Source organism: Zootoca vivipara, chromosome 3 (assembly GCF_965207765.1).
Source record: "Zootoca vivipara chromosome 3, rZooViv2.hap1.1, whole genome shotgun sequence".
Lineage (NCBI taxonomy): Eukaryota > Metazoa > Chordata > Lepidosauria > Squamata > Lacertidae > Zootoca > Zootoca vivipara.
In genome coordinates, this window is record NC_142586.1 from 8404948 (window position 1) to 8417492 (window position 12545).

The 12545-nt window shown below is 42.3% G+C and overlaps 1 protein-coding gene across 2 annotated transcripts in view; it reads right to left on the reverse strand.

Annotated features, from left to right (window-relative positions):
• NEK5 (NIMA related kinase 5) overlaps window positions 1–12236 on the reverse strand; it is a 23932-nt gene extending 11696 nt beyond the window's left edge. The window contains exons 1-11 of one of the 2 annotated variants that reach the window (XM_035110228.3): window positions 11997–12236; window positions 8317–8454; window positions 7797–7893; window positions 6997–7094; window positions 6235–6318; window positions 5587–5657; window positions 4598–4684; window positions 3418–3472; window positions 2945–3145; window positions 1341–1407; window positions 33–172 (exon numbers count right to left, since the gene is read on the reverse strand). In XM_035110228.3, coding sequence (XP_034966119.1) covers window positions 33–172; window positions 1341–1407; window positions 2945–3145; window positions 3418–3472; window positions 4598–4684; window positions 5587–5657; window positions 6235–6318; window positions 6997–7094; window positions 7797–7893; window positions 8317–8433 — 1017 coding nt within the window. In that variant the 5' untranslated portion in view covers window positions 8434–8454; window positions 11997–12236. The remainder of the gene's footprint in view (window positions 1–32; window positions 173–1340; window positions 1408–2944; window positions 3146–3417; window positions 3473–4597; window positions 4685–5586; window positions 5658–6234; window positions 6319–6996; window positions 7095–7796; window positions 7894–8316; window positions 8455–11996) is intronic. The other variant, XM_060272381.2, reaches the window with a different exon arrangement.
• Between the last annotated feature and the right edge of the window lie 309 nt (window positions 12237–12545).

Below are 12545 nucleotides of genomic sequence, written 5' to 3' on the forward strand. Positions count from 1 at the left end.
GCCAAGAGAACTTTAATTACTATTATTATTACCTGATTAATAGGATCGTGGGGCCTTGAAGGAGCTTTCCATTCATTTTCATACATTATGTCTTGTTTTCTGGAAAGCATCTCCAGCTTGATTTTGGGTGAATGACGATCATGGATTCTTGATTTCTGAACTTCAGGAGCTCCTTTGATAATTCAATTAAATAAGGTTTTGATAATTATTTCCAATATCATACTCTTATGCCCCTCCCCTTCAAAACCCCAGAATGACCAGCAACATACCCTGAGTTGGGAATCCTGTTTGGCACCAAATGTGCAGTTCTGCTCCAATTAAATATGCTCCAAGATGTGAGCACTCAGGTAACGAGAATTACTCCTGAACAATGCTTACTGAAGTACCATACCTACCACCATCTATTTCTATTGATCTAAAACATTCTTCTAGTTCCAGTGAGAAGGGAACTGACATTACCTGGCTCAGTCTACCTCATCAGGGAAAGGGTGCAGTGTTTGCCTCTGTGGTCTGCACACAATGCACAATTAATGCTACCTTATAACAGCAAAGTAATAATTCTACCCATGTTTACACTTTAGATGACAATAATCGGAGGCCTGAATTTATTTTGAGTGCAACACATAGGAACTATATAAACGAAGGTTTCACTCTCTTGGAGAGGAAACAACACCTGACTAAAGCAGTTCTGTGATCTTAAGAGCTATACCGTTATATCCCAGCTCAATCATTGCAGGAGTGTTGCTGGTCATTCCCCCAAGCTGGCGAGGCTAATTTGACAACGACAAAAAACCAAGCTTTTAGTGTCACCAGCCCAGTTCTGTGGAATACTCTGCCAACAGAGATTCAGCAGGCCTCTTGTTTTGATTTTTAAATGCCTGCTGAAAACTTTCCGATTCTGTTGGGCTTATGCAGGCAATTAAGAATACATCCTACCACAGTAGTTAACTGATATCTGATTTTATATTTTTATATGGTTTTTATTTTATGCTTTTATGTAGTTGCTGTGAACCACTTTGATATGTTGTTTATTAATTAAAATACCTGTTGCTCCTACTTCTTACTTACAGCACCAGCAGAATGGGGCCACTACCTTGAAAGCACAACTCTTAAACTAGAGCCGTATTCAGTAACACGCATCTGCTCAATAGTTTTGATGCCACCATGTCCCCAAGGGGAAGGAGCATGCAAATTCATTATACACCATCTTCACTGAAATTTGACTAATTACTCAGTACCAATAACCATTTAAAACAAATGTCTCTCTCTCTCTCTCTCTTAAGCATTATGCTTTCATTTATATATACAGTATATATAAACCTTAGTGAGCAACAGCTTGCCTGATGGCAGTGAATCTAGTGACCTTTTTCTGTGAATGACAGTGTGGCTGAATTCTTCCTCCATGATCTAGAAGCAAATATAACAGATTACACATGCATGCATATATATCTATCTATGCTACATCTTCGCTAACTGGCGATTCACTAGTGTCCCAATGCACCCAAGGTGCTTGCTCATTCTGATAATTCAAGGCAAGAGGGATTATCTAAAAGAATGTCTTCCTCAATATCAACTATTTTGGGGCCCTACAATCAGTAGGGAATGACCTTCTGGTGGTGGTGTCACTGCTGGGTGCTGCCCAGTTCCCGGTGGTGGTTCCCCACTTGTTTAATTTCCTCCTTGGTGAGGTGTTTCTTCTCCCTCGTCATTAACTTTCAGAAAGCATTTGGAAACATTTCTGTTCACCTGGGCATTTGATGGCTCAGAGATACCATTCCCAGCAACTATTTAAAAATGTTCTTCATTTTTTTAATCATATTTTATTGGGTTTTCAAATATACAAACAAGAAAAAGGCAACATAAACCTTCATACATCCTTGTATACTGTTGATCATTATATACAATTCAATATGTACATCAAATACAGCACGTACCCCTACCCTCCACTCTGCACTATCAATATTCATTTCATCTCCGTTTTCTATACGGTCTGCCGAGCTCAGCTTCCTCCTTCTTCCACGTATGGTTTTCTATTCTCCTTTCTCTTCTCTGCTATTTTTCTTTTATTTCTATAAGTTTTCTCCTTTGTCCAATTCTCCAATATATCCCTTTTGTGTTCTAAACAATTGTAGGTATTATGTCAAGCCAATTAGTGTTATTGTTGGTTTACAATATGTTCTCAGATATTCTCTAAATTTTTCCCATTCTTTTTGAGATTTCTGGTCTTTTTGATCTCTTACTCTTCCAGTCAGTCTAGCCAGCTCTAAATATTCTACCATCTTTACCCTCCATTCGTCCACCGTTGGGGTATCTGGGGTTTTCCATCTCTGTGCCAATAAAACTCTGGCTGCAGTGGTTGCGTACATAAATATTCTGTGGTCTTCTTTCCTGATCTCTATCCCCATCAGACCCAACAGAAATAATTCTGGGTTTTTTGGGAACGTGTATTTTAACAATTTTTTTAACTCGTTATATATTTGTTCCCAAAATGGTGTTACTTTTTTACACCGCCACCACATGTGGTAAGTATCCCCCTCCTCCAACATACATTTCCAACATCTTTTTTCTTTTTTCTTATAGATCTTAGCTATCTTGACTGGAGTCAAGTGCCACCGGTACATCATTTTCATAATGTAAAAATGTTCTTCATTGTTTGGAAATATATATTTATTTTTAATCAACCTGCTTTACCACTTTGGTGTTTGCCACGCTGGGCTCCTTTAACAAATTCAGTTAATAAATACATTTTCCTGCGGAGAGCAAGCATTAGCAGCAATTGACGTCAGACAATCCCGCTCCTCGAATGTAAATTCTACACATTCACCTTAAATGTGACTACCATGTGCAAAGTGAAAAGAGGCAGAAGGGGGAAAGGAATGTGAAGGTTACCAGGGAAGGGTTTTCTCATTTGTTTGGATTGTCTGCAGCCACAGCAGACACTCACCTCAGGGGGCAGAAAATTCTTTATCTGCTGCTCCAAAAAGGGCTTTTTCAAAATGGAGTTGATAGAAGGGCGAGCTCTTGGAGATGTTTTAAACAGCTGGGATACTAATGTTCTTAATTCATATGAATACTTCATAGATACTGGTGTGAAATAGCCTCTGCAGATCTTCAGCACAAGTTGAGGCAAACTCTTGCCTTCAAACTGAAATATTAAAATACAGCCATAAATAGTAACTGCCAAGTGAAATGTGATGTTTAAAGAAAAATGTCTCAGCATCTTTTCTGGGGAAAATATCTCATGTGGCCCAGAAAAAAAAATTCAGATCTAGAACATCTGGCATCTCCTTGCTAGGCTGTCCAAGATTTAGAAGCATTGGAAATTACAATTCTAACTGCTGCGTTTGAAAAGTTCCACTTGAAAATTTTTCATTCTTAGTAAATATTGTATTAAAAATAGTCTGCTAATGTACTTACAGGGTGCTTTAAAGTACAGAGTTCATATAATACACAGCCAAGTGACCATATATCTCTGTAAAAGAAAGAAATCGTAGTATGGGGTGGGGAAACATTGTAAAACAAGAATATCCATCTGACCTTTGCAGTCAATAAACTAATTCATACTGTTCGTTGAAAAACAAATACAATTCACAAAACATATAGTCACATCCTAGGTTCCAAAGACATGGACCCAGGTGGCGCTGTGGGTTAAACCACAGAGTCTAGGGCTTGCTGATCAGAAGGTCGGCGATTCGAATCCCTGCAACGGGGTGAGCTCCCATTGCTCGGTCCCAGCTCCTGCCCAGTCCCAGTTCGAAAGCACATCAAAGTGCAAGTAGATAAATAGGGACCGCTCCGGCGGGAAGGTAAACAGCGTTTCTGTGCGCTGCTCTGGTTCGCCAGAAGCAGCTTTGTCATGCTGGCCACATGACCTGGAAGCTGTCTGCGGACAAACGCCTGCTTCCTCGGCCTATAGAGCGAGATGAGCGCCGCAACCCCAGAGTCGGACACGACTGGACCTGATGGTCAGGGGCCCCTTTACCCTTTAGGTTCCAAATTAAGAAGCTTTCTTAATAATAAGGATGGAGATATAACGGACGACAGAGAAGTTGCATAAAAGAGAAATAGAACCGTTAAAACTTCTAAATACATAGTCAACCTCAGAGAGAGAGAGAGAGAAGTCTCAGTATTGATTGCAATAGGTAAGGATCACACATGATGTTCAGTAGATGTCATGTTTTCATGAAGATTAATGCCTGTTGGGGTGGTGAGAGGATCCTTCAATCATATGAGCTTGGCAAACCTCTAAGAGCAAAGGTTTCTCACATTTGGGACATGGCATGTTCCAACATGTAAGCAAGGAGTGCCTGGGGAGACAGGCCATTGGAAGGCAGAGGCAAACCTACAATTAAGAGATTTACTATCCACTCCTGAAAAAAGGCCTCCTTATGGGGCAATTCCAGTTGTCTAGCAGGAGGATGGAAAAGGTATGGTGCTATCACAGAATCACAGAGCTGGAAGGGACCACAAGGCTCACCTAGTCCAACCCCTGCAAGGCAGGAATCTTTTTGCCCAACATGGGGCTCAGACCCATGACAACACTGAATTCCTCCCATGATGTGGTTGAAATATGTGCGTCAGAAATATTCACACTCACGTTTTGTTGTTATACGGCTTGTTCTCACAGATTTCAGGTGACAAGTAATATGGTGTTCCTACACAGGTCCGAGCAAATTCCATGGTACTAAAGGAAAACAACATTGAAAAATAATGGTTTTGACCAGTAAGTTTGTTATATATAGGGAAACTGGGGTGGGGGAAGCAACTATACATATCTACATCAATTCATCATTTGGAGACTCCAGGAACAAATTAGAACACTACTTATATATTTCAATATGTAACAGAAAAATCTGTATTCCAACCAACAGTGACATAGGAACCCTCAAATAAACCAGGATCACAAAAAATGTGATTTAAGATCAGTTTGCTTAATAATCGGTTAGACTAAACCATTGTTTCCCAAGTTCAGATATAAGAGGAAACTGCAGTTTATTCAAAACTGAATTTGGAAGCTTTTAATTTGCTTCCCTCATTTATTTTCTACATTTATATACCACCTTTATCTTCCAAGGAACCGTGGTGAACACGGTTATCGTCCTCAAATAAATGGTGCTTGATGCAACCTATTCTCTTCATTTATTGTAAACCACTTTGAGGTTTTTTTACAATCAAGTGGTGTATGGATGAATAAAAATACAGTAAGGATAAATAATTGTTTAGAGTTAGCATCAGAAGCATAGCTGCCAAGTTATCCCTTTTTTAAAGGGATTTCCCCTTATGCTGAATAGGCTTCCTTGTGAGAAAAGGGAAAACTTGGCAGCTATGCAGAATAAGGCCAGTCTACATCCCACTCTCTAAACCAGGCATCCCCAAACTTCGGCCCTCCAGATATTTTGGCCTACAACTCCCATGATCCCTAGCTAACAGGACCAGTGGTCGGGGAGGATGGGAATTGTAGTCCAAAACATCTGGAGGGCCGAAGTTTGGGGATGCCTGCTCTAAACATTTCACTATCTAAAACAAAGTAATCCTTTTCAGACATAGCACGGAAAGAACAATATTGAGAGTCCATAAAATGCTTACTTGTTCAGCATTCTCGCAATCCCAAAGTCTCCAAGTTTTGCTATCACTCCATTATTGCTGAGAAAAATGTTCTGCAATCCATAAAAGTGTTGATTTATATACCGATTAATCACAATTGTCTCTAATCAGCGTACCGTACAAGGATTGTAATACTGTACTGTAGTAGATTGTTTAAAACTGTAAGATCAGATTTCGGTTAAAATGCTGCTGAAATAAAGGCTTCAGTAGGCACTGGAAGTTCAATAAGGAGGGTGTCTGTCAGACCTCAGCTGGAATGGAATTCACAATACTTTATAAGTCAAAACTTGGCAGCCAGTACAGTGGTGTTATATGCTCAAACTGTTTTGCACCGGTGAGCAACCTGGCTGCTGAATTCTGCACCAGCTGAAGTTTCTGAACCAGCTTCAGAGGCAGCCTCATGTGTAATGTGCTGCAGTAATCTAACCTAGAGTTTACCCGAGCATAGACAACAGGTGTTAGTCTATCCCTGTCCAGATAGGGACACAGCTAGGCCACCAGTTGAAGCTGGTGGAAGGTGTGCTGTGCCACTGCGGTCACCTGAGGTGACAGCAATGGATCTCTGTACAAGAACAGTTGTAGCTGACATACCAACCACAACTGGGAAAAGGCACTCCCCCTTTGACTTACCTGTGCTTTTACATCTCTGTGCAGAATCTTCCTGTCATGTATATGCTTCAGTCCTAAGGAGATTTGCACAAACCAATTCAAGATCTATAGGCAAAGATAAAATGTAAATACCCCATAAACCACCACCACTGTAATTTCTACCAGGGCGGGGGGGGGGACTTCCTTTAAAAGGTACATATGCCAGGAAAAAAATGATGAATTTAATATCGTATACAGTAAATATCAGAAAAAATAAGATATACATCTCTTCATCAAAAAGCAGGAAATGGGGATTCCAACCTCACTCTTGACATATAACCTGGACACAACTATCTATTCTACAAGGTCAGAACATACATTTAGACATCTAGTTAATAGAAGAAGCCATTCTCTGGGATTAGAGTCAAACAACTTCCTAACCACTCACCCTGAGTAGCAGGCACACTTCACATTTTCTGTAGTTCTCAGTAAGCCCAGTCCAGAATAGGTCCATCTGTTCCAGCAAATCCAAAATTTGCACCCAGGACTTCAGTTTGAGGCCAGCTTTTTAAAGCAGAGCAGGGAACCTGTGGTTCTCTGGATGTCGTTGGATCTCCCTGATCATTGGTCATACAAAGGTACCCCAACAACATCCAGACACACAAATTATTATGGCACTAATGACTTGGTAAATAAAAGAAAATGAAAGGTAGGGTGCTAATCTCCTCCTTGTCCTTTTTTTCTGTGATAAATAATTGAATGGAAGAATGCAAGGAAAGGCAGTTCTTCAAAATTCAAACCTACCTTGTCTTCATCAAATAACACTCCACGCTGCAAAATTATCCTCTTCATTAGGTCACCTCCATCACAATATTCCATAATAATATATAACTTATTTTTCTCTATAATAAAAGTATATTAAGCTTATGAACAAACTTTGTATTTACAAATACAGCACTTAACCGCTTTCACAGCAACTGATATAGCAAAGTTAACCAAAGCAATAAATCAATTTAAAAAAATCTTGCCACCATCACTATTTCAAAAAATGCTTTAAGTCATTTAAAGTTTAATGTTTGTACTGTGCATGGTTCCTTCTATGAGTAGTGCAGTCAGGTAATCTGTCTTGGAATAGTGATTTCAACTAAAGACTCCAAATTCTCAGGCTCACAACACCAAGATGCATATTTCATGCCAAACAGATTAAGATCTGGCTATCTCCAATATACTGATATTACAGATTTCCCACCTCTTGACCCCCACCCTACACTAGGTATACACAGCATTAGGGTAACTAGAAGCAAAGGACAATAGTGATCCTGTGTTCAAACATGTGCAAGGAGCCACTTTTCATAGTTCTGCATGAGAACCTAAACCACCCAAAATTAAATGCACAATGGTCCACTGTGAGAAGTAAAAAAATATTCCCAGATTGTTAATTTTCCACCACTGGGACAGAAATAATTTATTTAAATACCTTCTGAAAATCCTTCTTCTACACAACTATTAAAGGTACACAATCCCTGTCCTCTTTTGCATCTGCTCACCCTGAGAGTTTTTTTTTAAACAAACAAACAAACAAACAAAGCCATAGAAAATGAGACCTTGAAAGGCAGTGTAGAAAGCTACTATATTAGGGTGCTTCATTTTGGACAGAACAGCGACTTCTTTCTGAGAGCATTCTTTTTCTTTTCTTGGCATCTAAATTGGTTGAGAAACAAGGAAGGAGAAGCATGTGATTATTACTGTCCCTTTTTCAGATGAAATTTAGAGACTTTATTATATAGTATTGAATATTTAAATATCTACTTTTTTATTTTGTTTTGATCACACATATACATAAAGATGGATAAATATGAAACCATTCCAAAACTAACTATATCCAATTCCCTATGTCATGAATCATGAGTGTAGTCAGGCATCCCCAAACTGCGGCCCTCCAGATGTTTTGGCCTACAACTCCCATGATCCCTAGCTAACAGGACCAGTGGTCGGGGAAGATGGGAATTGTAGTCCAAAACATCTGGAGGGCCGAAGTTTGGGGTTGCCTGGTGTAGATGATATACGTAACATCACTCTAAAAGGTAAGTGCATTTGGGACAGGTGGGAGGAGAGATTATTTACCGTTGTTAAATTGATCTCCTTGATAACACATGGTTGATTGTTATCCTTTCCTTTAGCCAAGAATACTTTGCCAAAGGATCCTTCTCCAATCATTTTAATCACTTCATACTCATCCATGTTGTGGATTTAGAGAAATGTCTGTAAAACAAAAATATTTAAGTGATAGATACTTAATACAGTGGTACCTCAGTTTACGAACTTAATCCGTTCCGGAAGTCCGTTCTTAAACCAAAACAGTTCTTAAACTGAGGCGCACTTTCCCTAATGAGGCCTCCCACCGCCGGTGCCCTTCCACGTTCGGATTCCGTTCTTAGACCAAGGTAAAGCTCTCAAACCGGGACACTACTTCCGGTTTTGCGGAGTTCATAAACCGAATAGTTCTTAAGCAGGGCTGTTATTAAACCGAGGTACCACTGTATCTACAAACTCATAAGATACTGTTTTATTAAACTGTAAACATTAATTCATCATACATACAAAAACATTTAGGAAACCAGACTCTACCAATTGTTTCAGAAGTTTGTCCCACAAAGATTAAAAAATGTTGATTAGGTACAATCCGAAACATTAAGAGGGTATTCACACACCTACTCCATTAGAAGTGAAACGATGAAACTAATAGATTTGGGGAGAATTGCCTTTATTAAAGATTGATTATCATCACATTGTCTGTGGGAGCTACACCCATTGCACATGTGAAAGAAATATACTTCTGATTCATAAATGGCATGCAGAAGAACCCTCCTCATCCTGTTTGTTGTGAAATACACACACATCCTGTATTCCAGCCTTTACCAAACGGTTGTTTGGGACTAAAACTCTAGCTGGGGACTGAGGATAGTTGTAGTCCAAAACATATGGAGGACACCAAGTTGGCAAAAAGCTGCTCTATTCCATACAATACTTAATTAAACTAAGGTTACTGGATTTTTTCAATGAATCCAGAGACACTTTTAAACTTCAGTAGGAATGATAGGCTTTTGTATGGGGACTGATTTGTAAATCCGGTGACTGTCCCCGGGAAATGGGGACATCTGGTAACCTTAAACTGGAGTAAAATGAAAAGAGCATGTTGCTGCTTGTGGTCCCAGGGTAGAGTACTGACATGTTCTATTTTTAGATAGAAAACTCTTCTGTTTAAAGCAGGGGTCCCCAGACTACGGCCCCCGGGCCGGATGCGGCCCAATTAGCCTCCCAATCCGGCCCGCAACGACCCCCGCCGCCCGCTGCCGCCGCCCGCTATTACGGCGCGCGGCAGCGATCTTCAAAATCGGCAAAAAATCGCCGAAAATTCTTTGTGCGCATGCGTATGGGCCTCTCCCGACCCAGAAGAGGTCATTTCCGATGCACTTCCGGGTTGGGGGAGGCCCATACGCGTGCGCACAAGCGATTTTCGGCGATTTTCCCCGACCGTGTGCGTGTGCGCATGCGCACGGGCACGCACTCCCCCGCCCTCCGGCCCGCTGCGCGCGCACTCCCCTACTCTCCGGCCCGCCGCGCAGTCGGCGCGGCGGGCACCGACCCGAAGCCCGATAAGTCTGGGGACCCCTGGTTTAAAGGCTTCCTCTAATTCAGTGTTTCCCAAACTTAGGACATCAGCTGTTTGGACTACAAGCCCCATTATCCCTAGCTAGCAAAACCAGTGGGCACGAATGATGGCAACTGTAGCCCAAAACCAGCCGGAGACCCAAGTTTGAGAAACACTGCTCTAATTCGAAGGACAGTCTGGTTTAAAGATAAACATCTCTAAGAAAAGACAGTTAAGAGTCCTGAAGTTGCACCTGAACAGCAGATTGGTCAGATATTTCCAAACAATGGTGAGATGTATTTTACTTGTTTCAATTACAGCAATTATTTCTACCATACATATTATTGTGTGCGCACAAATGATATGTAAAACCAGCATCCTCTTTCTTTGATGATGCATTCATTTTTCTTTGGGTCAATGTGTAAGTGGACACTCTATAACCCACAGCACAGGTTTGCAGCCACCTTGCAGGTCTGTCTGGAACTTGCTTGGATGGAAGGAGCTGCCTTCAATTCCACAAAGTGGAAAAGGCTGGATATAAAAATGTACTAAATAACACATAAAATTTACTCAGACTAGACCTGCTGAAATGAATAGGCCTAAGTTAATCATGTTCATTCATTTCAACAGATCTACTCCTGAGTAAAAAAAATAGTTTGATGACTACCCCAGGGAGAATAAATATCCATTTGCCACCCGAGTCATTCAAGATCCCACTTCTTGTTAGTATAAATGTAGCCCCTCCACCCCCCCCAAAAAAATTGAAGCATTTTTCTCAAATATAGGCCACTTGGTAGCATGAGCACACTTTTTCATGCAGCAGTTCCCAAAGTGGGAATCTGCAACGCTGCATGTGTCAATGGTTCTCAGCAATGCCTTTTTCCTGGGGGGACGCAGACCCCTAAACATGTGTCCATGGAGGCACAGGTTAATTCTGTGTCCAGGACGGCTGTCTACTAGCTCCATCTGGTACGCAGGCTGAGACCCTACCTGCTCACAGACTGCCTTAACAGAGTGGTGCATGCTCTGTTTATCTCCCGCTTGGACTACTGCAATGCGCTCTACGTGGGGCTACCTTTGAAGGTGACCCGGAAACTGCAATTAATCCAGAATGCGGCAGCTAGACTGGTGACTGGGAGTGGCCACCGAGACCACATAACACCGGTCTTGAAAGATCTACACTGGCTCCCAGTACGTTTCCGAGCACAATTCAAAGTGTTGGTACTGACCTTTAAAGTCCTAAACAGCCTCAGTCCTGTATACCTGAAGGAGCGTCTCCACCCCCATCATTCAGCCCAGACACTGAGATCCAGCGCCAAGGGCCTTCTGGCGGTTCCCTCATTGTGAGAAGTGAGTTTACAGGGAACCAGACAGAGAGCCTTCATGGTAGTGGCACCCGCCCTCTGGAATGCCCTCCCAGCAGATGGCAAGGCAATAAGCAACTATTTTACTTTTAAAAGACAACTGTTTAGGGAAGTATTTAATGTTTGATGCTGTAATGTTTTTAATATTCGGTTGGAAGCCGCCCAGGGTGGCTGGGGAAACCCAGCCAGATGGGCGGGGTATAATAATAATAATAATAATAATAATAATAATAATATATTATTATTATTATTATTATTAATATATAAACATTTTGTGGATCCAAGTTTGGCCTCATTGAGGGGCAGTCTTTCAATCTGAGTGGGAAAATGAGAGTACCCCTAAACATTTTTTTAGGGGGGGAAAGCACTGGTCATCAGACTTTGAGAAGCTGATCTCGCTGGATAATTGAAATAATGAAACTAGTTCCAACAGGATTTTGAATAACTCTGCAATCAAGTTTTGTGACCGCTTCAAATTTTTTACTGCGCTCCTTTCTCTTCCTTAGCCCTTCCACCCGTCGATCTCTGGGGCGGTTAGCAGCAGAAAAAAAGGCAAGATTAAAAAACACAAAATGCATACTCGAAACCAAGCATAGGGTAGGGTTAGGGTAGCGGGCACTGGCGATAGGCTTCATGTAACCAAGAGGGCAGTGCACCCCCCCCACCCCCACAAAGTCGCTGCTTTAACGGAGGCGAACCCACAAGCGGGGAAAGGGGCGGGTGGCGGTTGAGGCGGCGGCGGCGGCAGCCTCGGGAAGGCGACCCTCCGTTTTTTACGCGCGGGTTACCCGGCGAGCCGGCTTCCGAGTCCGCATGTAGGGGGTTGTCTCCAAAGCGGGGCACCCAAACGCCATAGGGTGGGCGGTGGGGTTAAGCGCGTCCCTCCGTGTGGTTCGTCCTCCTCGCTCGCGAAGGGAGCAGGCCCTCTCCTCCTCCCCGCCCTCCGCGTTGCCAAGGCGACGGAGAGAAAAAAAGACGCGCGGGCCGGTTCCGCAGCCCGCGGCTCTATGACGCCTTGGCTGTCGCACGAGGGAAGGGAGGGCGGGGAAGGGGTCGCTGCCACCCACACCTGCCCTTTGAGACAATTCAAGGCACACCAGGGCGAGTAAAAAAAGCACGCAGGATCCAGCTCCTGAGAACCCAGCATCAGATTTAGGGTGATAAGAGCAGCTTCCCCGCACAGGGTGGCAAGCCGGGGGGGGGGGGTGAATGACAACAAAAACACCAACAGCATCTATAGGAATCAGCTAAGATCTATTTAAAAATTTTGTCCTTGCTTAGCATTCCAGCAAAGTTTTGGACATACAGGAACATGGCTTTTAGGATGTATAGGCAGA